We start from the raw sequence: 21,156 nt of genomic DNA on the forward strand, positions 1-21,156 counted from the left end.
AGCTTCCGAAAGTAATTAATCCCTTAGCGATCCAACAGAACTATGAGCCAACGGTCTAGCAGCCTATTGAATAGCTCCATAATAATAATAATAATAATAATTGGTTTTTGAGGAAAGGAAATGGCGCAGTATCTGTCTCATTTATCGTTGGACACCTGAACCGCGCCGTAAGGGAAGGGATAAAGGAGGGAGTGAAAGAAGAAAGGAAGAAGAGGTGCGGTAGTGGAGGGCTCCGGAATAATTTCGACCACCTGGGGATCTTTAACGTGCACTGACATCGCACAGCACACGGGCGCCTTAGCGTTTTTCCTCCATAAAAACGCAGCAGCCGCGGTCGGGTTCGAGCCCGGGAACTCCGGATCAGTAGTCGAGCGCCCTAACCACTGAGCCACCGCGGCGGGTCTGAATAGCTCCACCGTGAGAGCATTTGGAGCGAGCACTTTTTGGAGTACTCTGTGTATACACATGCATTCGCGCCGCGGTCGTAACAATGTCCAGTCGTTTGGAGCTCACGATGAGCACTGGATGACGCCGATAACGGGCGACCCGCTCTGGCAACCCTAAGCCTGCCCCGCCCACGCCGCTGGCGCGGCCGGACACCGATCGAAGTCTCGCGGGCGGCTTCCTGGCTAAGCCGCCAGGGGGCCGATGCGTCTGGGCAGCAGCCAACGGCGTCGATCTCGCACAGGTGAGCGAGCCAGCTGGGCTAGGAAAACCTGCAGCACAGCCGGCAGCCTTATCGGACGCCCTTCGGAGCACGGAAAACGCGTGAGTCGCCCCCACTATCCTACTCCGATTATACCCAGGCCGGAGGAAACATTCGCCACTGCGACCTGCGACCTGCGACCTGCCTGCGTGCTGTGTTTTGAAGCGACGAATGTTCCCTGCCGTGAGTAGGCGTGCGTGCCAGAATCGGTTGCATTTCAGCGTGCAGGCATAGGCGGAGCATGTGACGTGCGCACAGCGGCCTGTGGCGTGGATCGCGCGATTCACTGATGTAGATGTAGGAAGCGCTTTGTTTGGGTTTTACGGACCAATTGCTGCAGAGAACTAACTCGGGCTGTATCACTCGGAGGAAAAGGACCCGTAACCGAAAACTAGACGGGAATTCAAACTAATCGAACCGTAATTGAAATCAGCGCGATTTCGCTGTTAGCCGGGTGTTCGCTCCTGTCATCAGTTTGATCCGTTTGACAGCGACAACTTAGTTTGGGACTTTCTTTGGTGCTAGACGGCTTCGAACACTCTGGCGTCCACATGCTCACGAACGAGAATGTTATCCGACTTGGTGTGAGGGGAAAGGGGGGGGGGGGTACAATACATATATAGCTGAGCTGTCGCCAGAGCAAGCACGAGTATTTTGAGCGTATTTTTCCGCGCGCACGGTTTGCAGAGAGCATGACCTTGTTTACGTACATGGCATATCCTAGCACGGAGAGGCGTTGTGTCTGCGCCATATATCACTGTCACTTGCCAGCATAGGGAGAAAACAAAAAAAAAAGGTAACGTGGCTTTCGCATCTTGACAATTATGATCGTGCATACGGCTCGCTTATCGGGGACCAGTCGTGCAGTTAGCATGTCGGATAAGTTAACACTAGTACGAAAGGTTCCGACATATGGCGTAGTACGTCCTGAGCGGATACTGAGCCTAAATTGAACTTTATTTTTCCTACTCAATTAAACTCAATTGTGAGGCCACTACCTCAGGAAACGAAGGAATGTACTTTTGTAAGAGCAACTTATAATACAGGTTATGTGAGGAGATAATATTTTTTTCTTTCCTGCTTCCTGTGGGTTAGCTTGTGATATATCGCTTGCTAAACCTGCTGAAACGTTCATTTAAACACGCTATAAAGCAAAAAAAGGGGAAAAAAGCTGGCGAGTTTCAACATCATAGCAGCCTTCAGCAGCGAGGCAGATATTCACGACTATTTCTATCTCTTAACTTTTATCTCTCCTTTCTTGCCGTGATAATGTGTGCCTGATTTCTGCCAGGGGTGAGCTGTAACAGAGTTTAAGTAGAAGGAAATACTTCGCTATAAGAAATGACTTCTTTATTACCTAACCTCATCCTGTACATGATCCAGCTGTCTGCGTCAGGACTCCATTGTTTTACATCGTCAAAAACTCTTTCGAGAGTATAAAAAAAGCCCCTGTGGCTCAAGTACAAAAGAAGCATTTAGAAAGAACTGTCGCTGGCCGATCAATATCTGTTTTTGAATCCGCCATACACCCACTTCTACGGTGATTCGTTTTTTATTAATCTGACGCGTGGGTTTCTCTCTTTGAAAGCTGACGTCGTTAGAGCTCTCAATGCAGAGACGTTGCGCTCTGCCTCTAAGCTGCGAAGTCTAATATAGACGGCTCGACTGAGCTAGTAGTAGTAGTAGTAGTAGTAGTAGTGGTAGCAGTAGTAGAAACTGGAATACTACTACCTATTTTGTTCACACAGCAGTAGTACTTTTGTCATTCACGATGTCCTGACAAAGGCAAGTTCGCGATCTTCTAAATATATCCACCGCACTAAACAATCAGTGTTGTCCACATTCAGTGTTGTCCACATTAAGTCGTTGAGGTTGAAGTTGATGTTGCTGGTTAATGGCGCGACAACAGCTGAACCTCGTTATAACGACGTTCAAGGGGCGTGGTGATTACTTCCTTATAGCCGTAGCTTCGTTTTAGACCGTGTTAACCGAGCTTCCAAGGAGAATCGTCATTCCTTCGTTATATTCATCATTTCGTTACAAACCATTCCGTTATAACGAGGTTCGACTGTATAATCTCTCATTACAGAGCTGGTAATTGCTCCGCCGTAACGACACTTCGGATAAATGTCAGCTATAGGGAACGCTAGAGGGATTAAAAAATCACTAGAATTTGAGTTGTTCTCGCATCATGGCACTGTGTAGGATGTTGAAGTGCTCGGCAAAGTGATGATGATGATAGTGAGTGCTTAAGGCGCAAGGGCATATGCGGCCAAAGAGCGCCATGGCACAAGGTATTTTCCTTTGCTCAAGATGGGGTCAAAGACCCATTTTCCAAGTATTTTACCCTAAATAAGCCGAGCACCAGACTTAGGGAAAGCTTGCACCCGTTGTATCACCGGTGGGTACCCGGCGGCACTGGGGATCGAGCCCTGCACCTCCCGCATGCGAGGCGTATGCTCAGCCACTAGGCAACCGCTGCGGTTGCTCGGCAAAGTGATTTGTAGTGACCAGAGAATGATGAGGTTTCGAATTAGCCTAGATATGAACAGTGAACTGGAAAAACTAGAAAGAAGCAAGCCCATCAACAATCTATCGGTAAGAGGGAAAGTAGAGCAATTCAGGATGTTGCTGGAAAACAGTTATTCCGCTTTAATGGAGGACGATGACCTTAGAGTTCATAAGATTAATGATAATCTCACAAATATCATTACGGAGTTCGCACTACTGAGTAGGGTAGCTGGACGAGGATACTGATAAGCTCCCTCAAGAGATGAAAAACCTGATTAAGAAAAGCCAAAATATGAAAGCGCTGAACACCATAGATACAAGGATAGAGCTGGCTGAACTCTCAAATCTATCAATAAGCGCAACGTAAACGATATAAGGAAGTAAATATGAAGAGAATTGAGTGGACGCTAAAAAGAGAGGCAGCTTAAAAGCTGTCAACAGGAAATTAAGCATTTAGAAAAATGACATGTATGTCCTTAGAGACAAGGGGGAAACTATAATTACCAACATAGATAAGATACCTAATGCAGTTTGAGAATTCTACACGTTTTTGTACAGTATCCGACATAATCAGGATGCTGATGATGAAGGCTGTAAGGTGGAGAACCGGATTGGGAAGAATTGGGATAAAGGTTAATGGAGAAAGCCTTAGTAATCTGCAGTCTGCTAATGACATTGCTTTGCTAAGTAATTCAGTGGACGAGCTGCAATGCACGATCAGTTACTTATACAGGAAAAGGTGAACGGTAGGTCTAGAAATTAATATGCACAAAACTAAAATACTGTTCAACAGTCACAGAAGGCAAGTGAAGTTTACGATAGGCAGCGAAGCACTGGAAGTGGTAAGGAAATAAATCTACCTAAGGCAGGTAGTGAGAGCAGAGACGGAGCACAAAAATTAAATAGCTAGGAGAATAAGAACGGGGTGCAATGGATTTGGCAGACACTCTGACGTGATGAATAGCAGTTTAACAATATGCTTCAAGAGGGAAAAAAGATAACAGGAATGTATTACCGGTACTCACCTAAGGGGCAGAAACGTGGAGGATAACGAAAAGGATTAAACATAAACTGAGCACAACGCAGCGAGCTATGTCGAAGAAAATGATAGGAATAATGTTAACAGACATGAACCGAGCAGAGTGGGTCTGATAACTAACGCGGATTAATGACATCCTAGTTGAAATCAAGAAGAAATCGGCATGGCCAGAGCATGTAATGCGAAGGCAAGATAACCGCTGGTATCGTCAAGGGTAACGGAGGAGATCCCAAGAGAAGACAAGCAAGCAGGAGGTGGCAGAAAGTCAGGTGAACGGATGAGTTTAGTAAGTTAATGGGGATAAGGCGGCTTCATCTGGCACATGCCATGGATAATTAGAGAGGTATGACAGAGGCCTTTGTCCTACTGTGGAGCTGCTGAGGATGATGACAGGGACCTCCACCATTCGTGGCGAAGTTCTGTGTCCTATAACGTGGACTTTCCATCCCTCATACAAGTAGTCAGAGGCGCCATTTGATGAATAGACAGCACGTAACGGAGGCTGTATACATGTGGTTTTGTTCGGTGTCGTGAGCATATCTATGAGAAAGCCTCCCCCGGGACCTTCCTCCGTAACAAGCTCACGCGGGAAGTTGACGTCTTCTTCGATTCGCGCAGTCGTGCGGCACTAATCTCCAATATGCAGCCTAATCAACATCGTCTTATTGGTCTCCAGTGGTGTCCACGCCGTCAAAACTCTGTGGAAAAACACCCAGGCTGTCTCGTTTATCTCTTGATGTGCACGTGTGCTATCGCTGTAATGTGCCTGCGTGTGTGTTTTCAGCGATAGCCACCGCCATGGCATGCCTGCCCTTTGCAACAGGCTATATTTATCGCCTATTGTGCAAGGAAATTGGCCTGTTAGGTTACTGGCTCGCCAGCATTAGTGCGTTGTGAAGCGGCCGCGAATCGCCAGGCGTTTTGCTCAGAAATTCACGACATTCTACGAGGAAATGCTAAGAACGTCCGTCTCAAGTATTCCTGTCGAAAAAATATTTGCACCCGCCGTGAGTGGTGCTGGTATAACGAGCTAGCGTAAACATTTGGGCTGTTCCTTATAAAAAGGAGCTTGTTATCCTCTTTCGTGCTTTGTTGTCGTTTTAATTCGAGTGTGTTGTAAAGAACACGGTGCTAAATCTCAGGTAGACCAAGAGCTTAAAGTGAACCCTACAGTTCGTTTTAGTCGAGGACTTCGTGGCTTGCTTGTTTTTTTTCTAATTAATTCTTATCCTTATCCGGTACAATAGCGATAACTTAAACCAGTTGGTAAACATGTAGTCACGCCTCTTTAAAGGAGGTAAAGACAGCGTACACGCGAGGCACATAGGAGAGCAGGATGCGCTGCATGACTATAGCATCCGCATGTTACATCAGTTACAGTGGGCGATAACTGGCACACATCACGTCAGAAAAAGTGAGAAGAAAAGAATCAAGCAACCTGTAGGATGTATGGCTTTTGTCCCATACATGCACCGTAACCGAGGGAAGTCTGACGCGGTCATTCCGAACCTTTCTCGGGCGCTGTAAAAGTTACGCATACTTGTTGTTTTTTATTCTTACAATACCCGCAGCCACACTTGGGGATTGTAGCAGGGAGCACAAAACTTCATAAAACAACTCAACAGTGTTGTGGAAAACTACTCTTTCCGGTAATACGTTCCAGTCGCTATGGTACGCGGAAAAAATGAGTGTTTAAACAAATCTGTGCGGTAGTATAGTGTGCACGAACTTTCAGTCTGAGATCATTTCTAGCAGTGAAGTAATTCGGTTGTTTTTTTGTTCTTTCGGTACCGCTTAATCACTGTGCCTTGAAATAACGGAGAAGATAGCTGTATTTTTTACAAAGAAGGAATCTGTTTGTTTGTTTGTTTGTTTGTTTGTTTGTTTGTTTGTTTGTATTTCCAGTACTGCTAGCATACTTGCATTGCAAAAGCGTATCCCTGTGACTTTTGATAAGCACTTGGCAGAGAGCGCGGGCCAACATCGATTGGCGGTCGTCGCGCCGTCGGAAAAAACCCCGGCGTCAGTTGTCCGCCCACGTCGTAATTCAATACTCTGAAAAGCAAGCTTAAGGAATACAATTTTCTTGCTGCGCTTGCCCGTTTAGAAGGCTTAACGATGGTGTGTGCATCTTTTTTTTCAGCGAAAAGAGTGCCTTGCTGAATGAGCTGCTTATATCCGTGTGTCTCGTCGTTGATCGATCGGTTGAATGGCAAAACACCTCGCAACAGTACGGTCCCTTTCTGAGGCCTCCTGCAGCCTTTCATCGTTTTCCTGATTAGTGTTTCTTTTTTTTTTGTCCACAGGCTTATATTATGAACAAGCACCTTTTTCTCTCTCTCTGTCTCAAGCTCGATGCTTGTTTGCATATCTTTGCTGACTCACTGTCTGCTCGCGCTTTGTGCATGTTGCCTGGTTGACTGATTCGCTCATCGTTAAATAAGTCCACTGATTTATTTTATTTCCTTTCGTTTCTGCCGTTGAGGTGCTCAGTGGTTACGGCGCTCGCCTGCTGACACGAAAGACGTGGGTTCGATCCCGGCCGCGGCGGTCGCATTTGGATGGAGGCGAAATGCTAGAGGCCAGTGCGTTGTGCGATGTCAATGCACGTTAAAGAACCCCAGGTGGTCGAAATTATCCGGAGCCTTCCACTACAGCGTCCCTCATATAGCCTGAGTATCTTGCGGACGTTAAAACTCCATAATAAAAAAAAATCATTTTCTATTCTTTATTGACTGACTTTTTTTTCACTGCTCGACTGTTTCTCACTGCACACTCCAAATTCTCAGTACTGATTTTCTAACACTCTAGAGCGTATTCTGTTCGGAAGTGCCCTTTGCATTTTTGTGTTCCTTGTCCTTTTATGTCTCTAAACTATTATCTGTCATTGTCATTCCCTGAGTACGGCAGGGTTACGCGGTTAAACAGGAAGTTATGTGTATGGTACTCACCCTTACAAAAACTTCTTTAGACAGTCCATAGACTGTCCATAGCATTGTCTATAAAGTCTATAGACTCTCTAAAGACAAAGCCTAGAGAACAGTCTATAGGCAATACAAATCATATAGACAGTCTATAGATTTATGGCCATACACTATTAGTAGACTTCTGTCTATAGACAGTGAACAGACAAAATAAATATCTAGGCAATAGAGTCTATAAGAAGTCTATAGACTGTCTATAGACAATTTTTATAAGGGCAATAGGCGTTACTCAGTATTCAGCAGCAGCCTGTTGAGACGCTCTGCACTGCCTACTGCCCGCAGGGTCGTGTGCAAGACAGCGCTCCACCCGTTGCGAGGTCCCGGATGCACGGCCGGTGACATGGCCAGCAAAGACGATACGGCGGCGGCATCCCGTGCACAAGAGCTGTGGTTCAGGGTGACGCGGGACGACGACGAACGGGGCTCGTGCAGCGAGAGCACGCGCGACTCCTGGTGGAAGCTGATTCGCGAGCGGTACAGCGAACCCTCGCGGCACCACCACAACCTGGACCACCTGAACCACATGGCCGAGCTGCTGGCCGAGTACACCGACCAGCTCAGCAACCCCAGGGCCGTGGCGCTGGCGCTCTTCTTCCAGTAGTGAGCACCCCCCCCCCCTCTCCCTTCGCGCCCTGCCTGCTGCTGCTACATTGCCACAGTGTATAACAACTTTCACGTTGCTTGCATGGCAGGATACTTGCCGGCAGGACTTATTGGATACTGGGATATTGGTGGGCATGTTAGTGGTTACAGTGTGACGTGCGCACAGTGAAACGGGCTATTTGGGGAACTCGTCAGCGGATGCTATGGCATGAAAGTAAATATAGGAGTTTTCAAAAACACCCAAGAAAGCCGCCATATTTGGCACTATAGGCTCTGCTCGCATAAAAGAAAAGGGTTGAGGATTAAGGTACCCCATGCTCTAGTGGTACGTCACGATATCCATGGTACCCATGTACCCCATGGTGGACATGTTAGTGGTTATAGTGAGAAGTGCGCGCAGTGAACTAAGGTATTTGGTGAACTAGTTAGCGTATACTATGACATGCCCATTGTGAAATTAGATATAGAAGTTTTCAAAAAGACCCAGGGCCACCGCCATATTGGGCACTAGGCTGTGCTCGTATAAAATTAAAGGGTTGAGGTTTAAGGAACCGCATGCTGTCTTCGCAGTCGGAAAAAAACCGATTCTCTTATGGTCGGACAAAGGGTCTACGCTCTGAACTAGTTAGAGGCTGGCGTGGTATTTGTATTTTATTTTCTATTTATAATACATATTAGAAGTGAAGGTATATAGCCATATACATGCAGCGCATCAGACAACTGCTAATGCAAAAGAAAAAATCAATAAAATCACACATTCAAAATGAGAACATGTTCAGCCAGCTACCGCAGCGGTGTAAATAATGCATGTTGGGTACAGGTGCAGGTATAGCAAATAAAATAACAAGAACAGAGAAGAACAAGTGGGAAACTTGTTTACCTCTCCGTTCAGGAACGTTATACAGGTAAACAAGGAAACCTTATGTGCAAGGCAAAAACACCAAGTTTGATCACTAGTCCATCGACCCGTTCCTGCACTAATTTTCTCGCCTTACATGCAGAGACTGCCGCTGTTTTCATATCTATTTGATTAATGCAGAGCAGAATATAATAAGCTCTTGTCCTTTTCTCATAGTTAGAAGACATTCTTCTTAGTAGAACATTTGTCAGCAACACGTATGTCGTGCTGCTTTGTAGTATTTCTAATCTAAAGCATTTGAAAAGGAATATTTACTCAAAACAGCAGTCAGTAGCAACACATGTACACTAAGAATTCTCAATCTCTTGATTGTCTGTGGATAAGCTTCACCTGGATGTCTGGCGCCGTGTGATGCATTCAGTGTGATTCTTGATAGTAACGCGAAAGGAAAACAACCGACAGTTACTTAAGGCAATGGAGTGGATTCCAAGAGAGGGCAAGCGTAGCGAGGTTTATTAGAGGGTCTGGTGAGCAAATTAGATTAGGAAGCTAGCGGGGATAAAGAAGGATATACGGAAGAGGCGTTTGTTCTATATAGTGAACGTAGGCTGATGATGATTGTGATGGTGATGATTTAGCACGTTAAATCTGAACCTGCACACAGTGATCTAGGTTATTTGGTGAGCTGGGCTCTCAGAGCCTCTAGGGATTACGGAGGGGAGTCGGACAGTAATGTATACATGAAAGAAGTACATGAACACGCTGCATAAAATACAACGTTCAGGGCCTAGCTGTCCTACTGCAATTTGCTTAAAGGGGTACGGAAACAAAATTTCAAACGCAAACAAGCGATATGATTTCTTTAAATGGGTGTAAGGAGATGCCTTCTAGCAGGTTTCGGTCGCAGACGTTGAGTGGAACATGATTGAACATGATTGAACATGATTGAACATGATTCTGATTGTTGTCCGAGGAGCCGCTCTGCATTTCCGCCCGCATCGAGTAACGTCAGGGTACACTTGCCCAAATTAATGTGACGTCACCGAACCCAGTGGTTGTTCACAGGTACAACCAATGCTTGCCGGCGACGCCAACGTCATCGGGAATGTGGTAGTCCAGGCCGGCCGGTCGATCGTGACGTCAAAGAGCACTTCAGTGTTTGCACATACCGATACCGACACTACTGGTACAAAATAGTTTGTAATTAATTATTACAAAGCTGCGCACTGGTGTTTTGAGCTTATTTTCGTGATTGCTATAGGCTCGTACGTTCGCTCCATGGCAAAAAAAAAAACGGACACCTAAATCTTTTTGTATGACCTCTTTTACGGGCGTAAAGTGCGCGAGCCACACTCTAAACACAGGGGAATAAAAACGGAGTAAGCTGTCCTTCAGGCCACTTGCGCTAGAAGGCAGCTTACCCCCTTTTTACTCTCATGTAGGTGTTTCCGTGTTTACTGGTCAAGAGCGTAAACGACAATAAAATGATGCAGGGAAACAGAAAAGAACCACTTAGTCGTGGCTGGACAGAGATCCCATTTCACTATGGAAGAATATCATGCAGTTGCGTAAGTTTGTACGCGTGAAATAAAGTATAGAAATAGAAAGCATAGAAATGAAATAACACTTTCACTGACGAATCATTCTCTCTGTTCGCAGCATCGAATACGATCCCAAGTCCCAAGAAAACGAGGAGCAATGCATCGAAGCCTTCCGAAAATTCGCCGAGGAAGCCCGAATACCCGCGGTGCGTTTGCGCGCTTCGGCGCGCTTTATATCTCGATATATACCCTTTTTCTTTTCTGCGCTCACTATAGCCCGCACGTGTCGGGAAATGGTTACACCGAGTTCTCAATTTTGGATCCGCCTCAAGATATAAAGATGGCGGAACCAGTTCCGCGTCGGCATTGTTCGCTCAAGCGTTGCACCGCTGTGCTATAAATACTTCACATGACCAACAAGCGTTAGACAATGGTGCTGCGGGGACTTCGACGTTGTTTACCGCCGTCTTTCCACGGAACGTTATCTTTTTATTGAATGATAGATAACGTGTGCACCTGGTACGTTTGCAAGCATTACTATGTGTGGGTAGCCAACCGGAACCCCTTTCTGGTTAACATCCCTGCCTTTCCCTCCTCCTCTTTATCTATCTATCTACTATGAGAGTGACCGTCTATACTAGCATGCACTCAATGATCACTGGTACAAGTACCTTCTATGAACAAACCAATTTAAATGGGCTTGAGCAGGACATGTAATGCGAAGGTAAGATAACCGCCGGTCCTAAAGGGTAACGGAGTAGATTCCAAGAGAAGGCAAGCGTAGCAGGAGGCGGCAGAAAGTCAGGTGGGCGGAAGAGATCAAGAAGTTTGCAGGGATACGGTGGCCGCGGCTGGCAAAGGACAGGATCAATTGAAGAGACATGGCAGAGGCCTTTACCCTGCAATGGGCGCAGTCAGGATGGTGATGATAACGACAAGTAAAAAGCACGCTCTGTTGGTTTAAGATATTTTCACTTTGACCAGAAGTAAGAATAAATTTGGGTATCGAGTACGATCTGAATGTTCCCTTTTATGCCGCTACCATCTGTGTTTAGGCGTGCATTCATGCTTATCAGAGCAGTACATTTTGTACCGACGCGCAGTCAAGTAAGAGAGTTTTTAATCGTGCATTAATTAATGTTCTGTAGAAGAGATGGCAGAGTTCTACGCATCAAGAGAGGTACCAGAACTCCCAGCTGTCGCTGCAAGTATGCTTATTTAATTTTTAAATGTACCGCTTTGGAAATGGGGGAAGTGGTTGCTGACGTGCACAACACCTGTCTCGAAGACGAAGGTCGATGCAGCGGCCGAGTTTACCGGACAGTGTGCGCTTGTATCTCACGAGATGCAACCCAAACCATCACCGTCACCGCTCCGGCGTCGACCAAGCTCTGCTCTAAGCCTAACCAACACTCTACACCAAAACAGAGTCAGTGCACGTTAAAGAACCCCAGGTGTTGGAAATTTCCGGAGCCCCTCACTACGGCGTCCCTCATAGCCTGAGTCGCTCTGGGACGTTAAGCCCCCATAAAACCAAAGCAAACCAACACCAAAACCGAATAAAATGAGAGTAAATGCAGCACTGCGTCCTTACGACGAACGGTTACTCCTCAAGGGGGCTACAGCTGTCGCTGACTACCATTCTAATTAGTCTCTTTGGGAGTAAAGGGTGGTATATTGCGGAACTAAGGGTTGGGGTAACGCAGTTGCTCCAAGACGACTGACCCCTCTCGCATTTTTAGTCATTTTGGGCTTAGAGTGCTCAGTGTTGCCTCTACAAGTTCAATAATCATTGACCGACCTTGTTTGTGTGGTTCTGTGCACCCTTCGTACTTTATCGCTGTCTTGCGAAGCAGTTAGACAGGGTATACCCCACATTGTTGAGACTGCGCTCTTTCGTCAGGATTCGGAGCTGTACCTGTCGGTGACGGAGCTGATCCAGCTGACCAAGCTGCACAGCACGGACGAGCACAAGCAGGAGGGCATGTATGGGCGGGAGGACAAGCACTTCTTCCTTGACTTCGACATGTGCGTGCTGGGGAGCAGCCCCGCCGGTGAGTCTTGCTCGCAGTAGGAGGGTATTGGTAGCAGTAGCAGTAGACAGATAACTTCACTGAGCTAAGAAATAATGAAGGTGGCCTAAATTTGTTTGACCGGCCAAATTTTCAGGGGAATCCCCCAAAGTGGAGTAGGTTTGTAATAAGGGAGTAATTACTCATTGGCATCCACCCGAGCGCAGCCGTACGGCTACAAAGGAAAGCTATACAGCTATTTCAGAAACTTCGTAGTCAAAGAAAAATTCCTCCTGGTCCGAGTTTCGAACCCGGGACAACCGCTTCAGCGCTCTAACAGCTGAGCTAACCGGGATGGCTACTTTATGGTAGGGCGAGAATGAATTGATCCATAACTCGAACGAATTGATCAATAAACCAGCGTCTCGTTTATACTGCCCCCGCAGAGCCCTTGTGCATGGCGGTGAAGCATTGTCCTGCAACACAGAGAAGCAGCACCTCGTGGAACGAATGTATGCCAAACAAAGCATCTACCTGTTCAGAACATTTTGTTTGTTTGTTCGCGCCTCCGGTTATTGCTTTTTCATTTACTTTCTTCAGCAACTTCGAGGGCTATTATTTAACAGCGCTGGAAAAACTAACTTGTTCACTTTTGGTTTTTTTTCCTACTCCTACAGAATACAAAGACTACACGGAGAAGGTGCGGCAAGAGTACAGCTTCGTTCCTGACGCTGTCTACAAGAGCCTTCGGTCAAAAGTAAGTGCTTGTGCATACGTCTCATGCTTTTGAGGAGCTGAGCCACAGAGATTCTCAAAATTACTTAGAGGAAAAAGTGGCGCCACCGTCTATACGAGTTTCTTAAAGAGAGCTTCATCCACCGCGGGTATGGAGAGATGAGATTTAGTTTGTCTTGGCTAGTCTTGGCCGAAAATGTGGATTCGGTCTCGGAATCGGTAGCTACTCCGCAGTGATCTTCTTTGTGCGCAGATTAAAATTGTTTTCATACCGCGTTTTGACTTCAATAAATTTAGCGCAAGTAACTGTTCCGTGTTAGGCTGGTCCAGGTCTCAGCTGACCTGTTCAGGGCCTCCCATTGCTCGAGAGAAGGAACTTATATTAAAAATTCCGGTGGCGGCTTCTCTTTACAGTTCCGCAACATGTGATTGTAAGTGGCTATTTCGCCACATAGTGTACATTCTCGGTCGTAATGAGCGGGATAGAATTTTGACAGTAAGTAAGGAGTCATTAAGGATCGCGTCTGGAGTGCGCGGAGTGACGAGCCACTAAGCTATACTAGAGCAACAAATCACTCCGCTCTTGTAGTCAACGCTGTCATCTAACGAAAACGCCTGAACCCGTAGTGCATGCTTCTTGTGTTGCCACTCCAAGGTGTTACAGGCTGATGTGCTCTAGCGCCGGAGTTAAACGCGAACGGCAACGAGAGTAGATCTGCATTGCTTTGCAAGCAACCAGGGGCACGAGGATTCGCGCTTATGACGTTCCTCGAGTTATGTGACAGGCGGCATAGAAAAACAAGACAGAGTCAGCCCAAAAATACGACAAAATTTTGTGTCGTCATGTTGTAACAACAAAACTTCCTGCTGTATACTGTGCAGTCGCTTGTCGTCGTAACAAAACCGGCTCTGTTGGACAACAGAGGGCTGCAGATTACTACAGAAGGTGTTTTTGATGTGACAAAAAAAAATGCTGTAGTTACGAAACGGCCATATCCCAAAATACTACAAAAAAGCTGGTGTAACAACAGAAAGCGTTGTGTCGTGTTTTTTTTTTGTTTTTTACAGGGATAACTTTCGTCACAATGGCAGGCAGTATATACTTGCATTGTCCGAAATTAGTACCGTAAACTGTGCGTCACTTCAACGCAGGAAGTTCGCGCGACGGCACGTCATTACGCCCCAAAAGGACTAAATAATTATACTTATTTTTCTAGTTCTCAGAATTCACATTCAAATGCTTTTTTTTCGATTAGAATTGCGAATAGATTGAACTGAGCCTATTTCACGTTAGTACGATCTATTTAGAGGGATTACCCAGGATTTACCTCAGGAAGGGATTACTCATTAGCATATTACTCATAATCACATTATCTGCGACAGAAAACTTCCCCGTGTTCACAAAACTTTCGAGTTTTAAGAAAAATTTTGCCAGTGACCAAAGCTCTTACCCGGGACCAAAGTTAGCCAGGAGAGAAGGGCAACCAACTAATAGCAGTTGCAAGAACAAGGCAGAACTGATCAACATCTCGTAGCGGGCACATTACTATTCGGATATGATTACACGTGTCTCCAGGGTTGGGAACAATATTAATCTGGTTAGCAATTAATCATTATTCATTTATAATGCTAACACTCTCTGTATCAGAGCTTAGCAGGTGGGCGTAGCGAGCACCGTAACCCTCAAAACTAAATTGACGAAAACGTGGAATTAACCCACACAGCTTTGTAATACAATAAACTTATGAAAACAGCAACTAATAAACGTGGTTAAGACTGTAAAACTCGAATAATTTTGAGCATCTTATGACAGAAATTTGTTCCAAGCCACAAGAGATGTGTACCAATAGGTTGCAGAACATACTAAGTTTGCCAAATGCTAAAAATTCAGCGATTGAGTTCACGTCAAAAATGTATGCGGGCATAACAGATCGTCCAAATTAGAAATCATAAATGTATAGACAGTTTATAACAAAGCTCTTTAGTATGTTCTGATTGCGACGTCTACTAACGCTTTCTCACCGTATTATGTGTACTGGAGCTAATCAGTGTGTTCTGATTGTATAGAGCGGCGACAAGTAGCGCAGACATGTTAAGGACTCCGTCCATTGATTTCCTCTTTGATGTACTTCAGAGCATTGCCATTTGTGTTTCCTTGTTTGACTCTCAGGTCCTGCGGTCCTTTCTTCAGATCCCCAACATCTTCTCGACGGAGCCGTTCCGGAGAAAATACGAGGAACGTGCCAAGAACAACATTAAGGCAGAAATTGCTGACCTGGGCACGTAACGACTGCGGCGGTCCTCCACAAAAAAAAAAACTATAATAGAAATAATTTGTATGCGTGCTATATGTATATTCGCTTCTGTGCCGACTGTGTCTTCGGCAATGCTACAAGAGATTACCGTGTTGCATTTGGTAGAATGACGCTGACGATGCAGATGAAGGGATGGAGGGAATAACAACACGAAAACAAGAACGAGGCTTTGTTACTCCGAACTCACCGATTGTGAGTAACACGAACGTCATACCCAGCTTGCGTCATCTCCGCGATTAGAGGGGGGGGGGGGGGGGGCGCATATGCTTACGCGCGCAGCTGCCTGCAGCTAGAACCTAGAAGCCTGTAAAACCGCCAGTGGCACAACTGGCACAGTTGCTCCGTGCACCCCTCATGTCAACAACACGAGCATCAGCGACCTCAGACATAAGCTTCGCTTGATTTCGACACTGTTAAGTAAGATCGCTCTTTCGGTGAGAAAGAGTTACCCGTCGTTTATTTCCTTTTCCCCTTCAAGACGTCGTGAAAAGTGTATTTATTTTTCTGTATAATCTTCGTCAGGAGCCAATTGAGCCGTACAGCCAGTTTTAATTATTTCTTAATTGTGCCTTGAAAGTAAGGCTTCCTCGAAGACCTATAAATGTAATAGAGATTACGCGTGTTCTTTGTTCAGTAAAGTATAACCAGACGGCAAGATTCGTGAATTTGCATAAAGGAATACGTCTTATGGTGCTTGTTGAGAATGTGAGACATGATATATGTTTTAAAAATGTTATACAAAAGCAAGCTAACGGTTATGCCCAGATGTTTGTTCGAGATCTCTATTGATTTGACTGTCATTAAGAATGTTCTTCAAGAGAAGGTTTCTTTAACAGATACAATGATAGAATAACTGAACTATCAAGGATTCGACTAAAATTCGACTGGTCAGGCATAGAAGTGAAAAAGGCTTACAGTCGCTGAACAACTCAAACAATGAAGAACAAAAAGTGTTCGTGTCGTCGAAGCCCACATAGAGACATTACTGACGAAACAAGAGAAACAGACAGAGAGAGAAAGAGAGAAACAAGACAAATTAACACGCATATGAGCGAACCATTGTCGCCGATCATCAGTAAACCTTAGCCCTGCGGTCGAATTTTGTTCCGTGCATGGTAAAGCTCAAACGCACGTCTCGCAGACGCGAACTTCAAACAATTTTTATTCGTTGTATTTATTTCCACAAACAAGGCTACAGAAGGCTGTGGGGAAAAATGGAGTGTTTAGCCTGGTTTGCATGGTGTTGCCTTTCTGGGTCATCAGTACGTCTGGCGACGATATTTAGTTCGATAGTAGTACTAGTTGCTGTAGACGATGACGTGCAATGCACGGTGCGAGAGTGCGTTGCAGTTTAACAGGAGACGTGATTGGCAGCGGCGATGGCATAGTGCTATCGTGCAGAGGCCAGCGAAGCTGATCTGTTCGCTCTACCGTGGGTTCGGAACCCCCAGTCGCCGCAGTGTTTATTTTATTTATTTATTTAGGATCCCAAGGTCAATTCAAGGCCAGGCTTCAGCAGTGAAAACGGCTTTTGCAGCTTTGATTGTGAAGTAGAGCTTTCGCTCTGAAGAACTGCTCAAAGGCAACTTCAGCCTTCACACTTCCAAGCCGAAACTGCTGATGTAACCACGCCGGGTGTTGTACTTGGATAAGGTCTAGTAATAGTTAACGTTTATTTGAGGCCACGTTCTGCGATGACACGCACGTTGTTTGACCGCAGTTTAATAGGAAGGTTATTCGTGATAAAGCTTGTGAAACCACTCTGAAGTCCTCGTGCGATTAGGACGATAAGTCAATTTGTAGCTTAAACAATAAATCGATAGTGAACTAACACGGGCGACTACATGACGCCACGATGCACTGAACTACCTTTGCCACGCAGTGTTTGTATGTTGCATTAACGGCGTATTTTTCGCATAGCCTCAGATGGCGCACTTATGGCTCAATTAGGAAAGCACGCAGAACTGTGATGAATAGTTTAAGCGAAGATGTTCGTCATATTTTCGTTCAGTGTATAGTAAGTGGACGAGCACATACTCGTACTTGTCGTTAGCAACTTGGATCTGCCACAAAACGAACTGTGTAGAGCACAGTGGTCTTGCTAAGTCGCCACTTCTGGAGGTCATTCCTTTTATTATATACAGCACACTTGTTAAATTCTGGGCACACATGCCTTGTTCCCTGTTGCTCAGCGTCGCCCCCTGGCAGTGATTCGACAATAGCCCGCTTTCGATGATGAAGAATCCGATTTACTTACGTTCAGAAACTCGATTCAAGGTTTGCGATGATGACATTTGTCTATCACAATTCAAGACGTGGACAGAATTAAGTGGAAGTCAGATGTACAGTCTGTTGCCGACGAGGTGAGGACTAGAAGTAGAGGTTGAAGCATCCATCCTGAATGGGTATACCTATGCTAGAAATGTTTTTATGCAGCTCAACTGGGATGAAGCACATCGCATTTCTATTCCAATTCTGATTGCAGTCTATATTGCCCAATCGTACTATCGCCCCGGAGTTAAAACAAGAATAAAAATTCTTTCTTAGCTGATTTTTTTTTTCGGAAAAACCTAAATGCTCGAATCCTGCTGCGTCACCTGGCGTTAAAAGTGTGAATAAATGGCATGTACGGAATTGCAGCACATGAATTGGCGCCCGATGTGATGCTCTGATTAAACAATACGCTGTATGACACTATTCAAGGAGACATTTTCAGTAAAGGTTGTGAAGACATCACATCGCTAAAATCGCAATTTAAAATTTCTATCAGGCTAGGAAAACAGCAGGGGAATTCTTTGTTGTGGAAACTTTAATCGCGCTATGCTTTATCTCATTTACAGTTTCACATTACCTTTAAGGCGTTAATAGGAGAAACAGGCATGATTAACCTTCGATTTTAGTTCCAGTTGACAATGCTGGCATGTGGGTTGACGATACAATTCCAGCGATAAATTCCTTAAATTATCCGCTGTGATTAGTTGACAGAGTTATGCAGATATCACATCGCTAAAATCGCAATTTAAGATTTCTATCAGGCTATCAGGATTTCTATTAATTGGGCCCAAAGTGCTAACGGCAAAAGTATATCGAAGGCTTGAATCATCTGCATAAATCTGTCAACTTATAGCAGCGGCTAATTTAAGGAATTTATCGCTGGAATGGTATCGCCAACCCACATGCTAGCATTGTCAACTACATCTAAAATCGTCTGTTAATCATGCCTGTTTCTCCTATTAACGCCTTAAAGGTCATGTGCAACTGTAAATGAGATAAAGCATAGCGCGATTAAATTTTCCACAACAAAGAATTCTCCTGCTGCTTTCCTAGTGAAGGGCACATTTCATGTTGAAGATGTTTCAGAACACCAAGCCTATCCTTGAGCACAAAGAGATGGTGAAGTTCGCGACGCTGGTGGCTTGAGAAAGTGATGCGACTGCCTGTTTTCTTGTGTTGCTATACTTAAGAAGCGGACATTATATGTAGGTGTTGCTATTTGCTGGTCGAATAAACATGCTTTGTTACTGTTTTTTGTGTGCTGTTGCTGGCACGTGCTCCGGTTAGATGCCTGAAAAGCGCGTACCACCAGCTGTGGCCTATGACACTGCGACGCGGGACGCTTGTGCTGAACTGGCTGATAAAAGGCAATATATATTTTCAGTCGTTGTTGAGGATACTTCGCTCAGTGTTTGGAGCTCTCCACACATAGCGGAAGTCACCAGAACATTTTAGGAAGTAAGCTGCAGCTGGCGGCAGGTATTATGCTGAACTTTCCACCATTTTTTTATTTTGTGGGATAAATGCTCTTAGCGTGTGCGTTGCACATAGCGATAGCGTCATTCGCGACCATGCGACGTCATAAGCTGTAGTGCGCAGCGCAGGTCGAGTGCAAGCAAATAAAAGTACTGCTCTTTTGTTATTAATGTCCACAGAGCAGACGACACCAGCATACTCGACTTATGAATTCTATCAATCTTATGAATTTTCTTTCTTTAAACAACTTCCACTAGATAGTAACACCGACTATGAAACACTGTGGCAAAGATTTAAACTCATTATAGTATTTTGCATAAGTAACTGCGTGCCAGTTAAAACCAAGAAAATAAATGAACATACATAACCCATGGATAAATCGTGACATCATTCATGACATGCGAAAAATCAAGCGGCTGAGAAAATTATTGAAAACAAAACCCAGTATCACATGAAGTTGCATTCTCCCCGTTGCAATCAGTAATAGTAAATTGAAAAAAAAAAGTCGCCAAAACCAACTATTTTTCTTGCAAACTTGCTGGCTTCCTCAAAGGTTCCCCGTGGAGATTTTGGCAATACATAAACCCTAAAAACAGAATATGAACGTAATGAGTCCTCACGAAAGCAAATCCAGGGCCAACTCACGGGATAGTTACTTGCAGTCGATCTTCACTACTGATGACGGCAACCTGCCACACCAAAAAGTCCCCAAAAATGCGCCTTGAGCCCGTAATATAGTTGACAAGGTTGGCGTACTTAACCCCTCAATATAATTAGATAATAAAAAGGGACCCGTACCCGACAGTACACCGAACACATTTTTAACAAGATATTCAGATTAGGTCGCGAAATACTTATCCCTCATTTTTTAACAAATCTTCATCTTCCCTTCCTGCAGACTAGAAAATAACAAGAATAATTTCAATCCACAAATCTGAAAACGAAGATCGTTTGTAACTTTAGGCCCATTTCACTAACAAGTACTGCATGTAAACTAATGTAACACATAATGCTGAAACATATAACAGCCTTCCTCAAAGATCAACTAATTATGTCGCGTTCCAGCGCGGATTTCACAAAAAACAACTGTCCACGGTCACTCAACTAGTCGAACTAATACAAGACGTTTCACTAAGCATCGACCATCAAAAGGAAACAGACCTCATTTTACTAGACTTCTCTAAAGCATTCGATCCCATATCACTGCAAACTAATTCGAAATTTAGAATCTACACTGGACGAAGGATCGATCATTAACTGGATCAAAAGCTACTTAACTACCTAATCGGTCACAGTATATTGAAGTTAACCGTGAAAAGTCGAGCATGACTGGTCGCGTCCGGTGTACATTCCTAGAAGGGTGTTCTATCTCCTATTTTACTGATAATCCTCATCAATGGTTTACCTGCTAGCATTCCTGTTAAAATCAGGATTTTTGCTTATAATTGTATACTGTACAGTATACAGTATACTGTACAGTATATAATCACCAGCAAGAAGCCTGATTTATGGTACAAGCATGAACTAATTATGCCAGATAATTGTGTAACACTTAACAACGCATTAAGATCGGTATCTGAATGATGCGCTAATGGCAAATTAGTGGCAATGTCGAAAAATCTGCCTTCTTGTGAATTACCATGAAACATAATGTGTCCGACTTTTCATGCACAATAAACAATATCCCGCTTTCCTCAGGTAGGCAGCATAAATACCTTGGTTTAATTATATAATCTGATCTTAAATGTGACCCTTGCGTGATTAAGTCATCAGCATGTAGCATGGTTTCCGTTTAGAGGCAAACTAGGCAAAAAGAAGCTGCAGAGAGTTCAGGAACAGCTGTAAGATTGTGTCTGTAGCAAACACCAACTAATTCACCCACAAGACCAATAAAAAAGCTTAAATACTCTCGTTACGAAACCGGGCCAGGCTTGTATGACAGAAACTACTTTATTCCTTTATCAACTAATTCATAACATGATGACCACAAATAGTTCCAAGTATATTCCAAAATCGGAAACGGGAATAACACGGCATAAACATGCACTGTCACTAGAAAAATATCGATTCAAAACAATGTTTTAGACATTCATTTTTTTTC

At 44.6% G+C, this 21,156-nt stretch overlaps 1 protein-coding gene across 1 annotated transcript; it reads left to right on the forward strand.

Moving 5' to 3' along the window:
- The first annotated feature begins 578 nt into the window (after window positions 1-578).
- Window positions 579-15,292, forward strand: LOC144111323 (uncharacterized). Its single transcript, XM_077644587.1, has 6 exons — window positions 579-768; window positions 7,523-7,840; window positions 10,362-10,449; window positions 12,147-12,297; window positions 12,933-13,012; window positions 15,161-15,292. Exons 2-6 carry the CDS (start codon window positions 7,581-7,583, stop codon window positions 15,275-15,277), a joined length of 696 nt encoding a protein of 231 aa, XP_077500713.1. The 5' UTR covers window positions 579-768; window positions 7,523-7,580; the 3' UTR covers window positions 15,278-15,292.
- The last annotated feature ends 5,864 nt before the right edge of the window (window positions 15,293-21,156 follow it).

The sequence above is a fragment of the Amblyomma americanum genome, chromosome 11 (genome assembly GCF_052857255.1).
Source record: "Amblyomma americanum isolate KBUSLIRL-KWMA chromosome 11, ASM5285725v1, whole genome shotgun sequence".
NCBI classification, from domain to species: Eukaryota; Metazoa; Arthropoda; class Arachnida; order Ixodida; family Ixodidae; genus Amblyomma; species Amblyomma americanum.

Excerpts from the sequence above, each read along its gene's own strand:
- LOC144111323 (XM_077644587.1), top strand. The coding sequence starts at position 7,581 with ATGGCCAGCAAAGACGATACGGCGGCGGCATCCCGTGCACAAGAGCTG. Across the intron at positions 7,841-10,361 it reads CTGGCGCTCTTCTTCCAGTA|CATCGAATACGATCCCAAGT; the intron begins GTGAGCACCCCC and ends CTCTGTTCGCAG. Across the intron at positions 13,013-15,160 it reads ACAAGAGCCTTCGGTCAAAA|GTCCTGCGGTCCTTTCTTCA; the intron begins GTAAGTGCTTGT and ends TTTGACTCTCAG.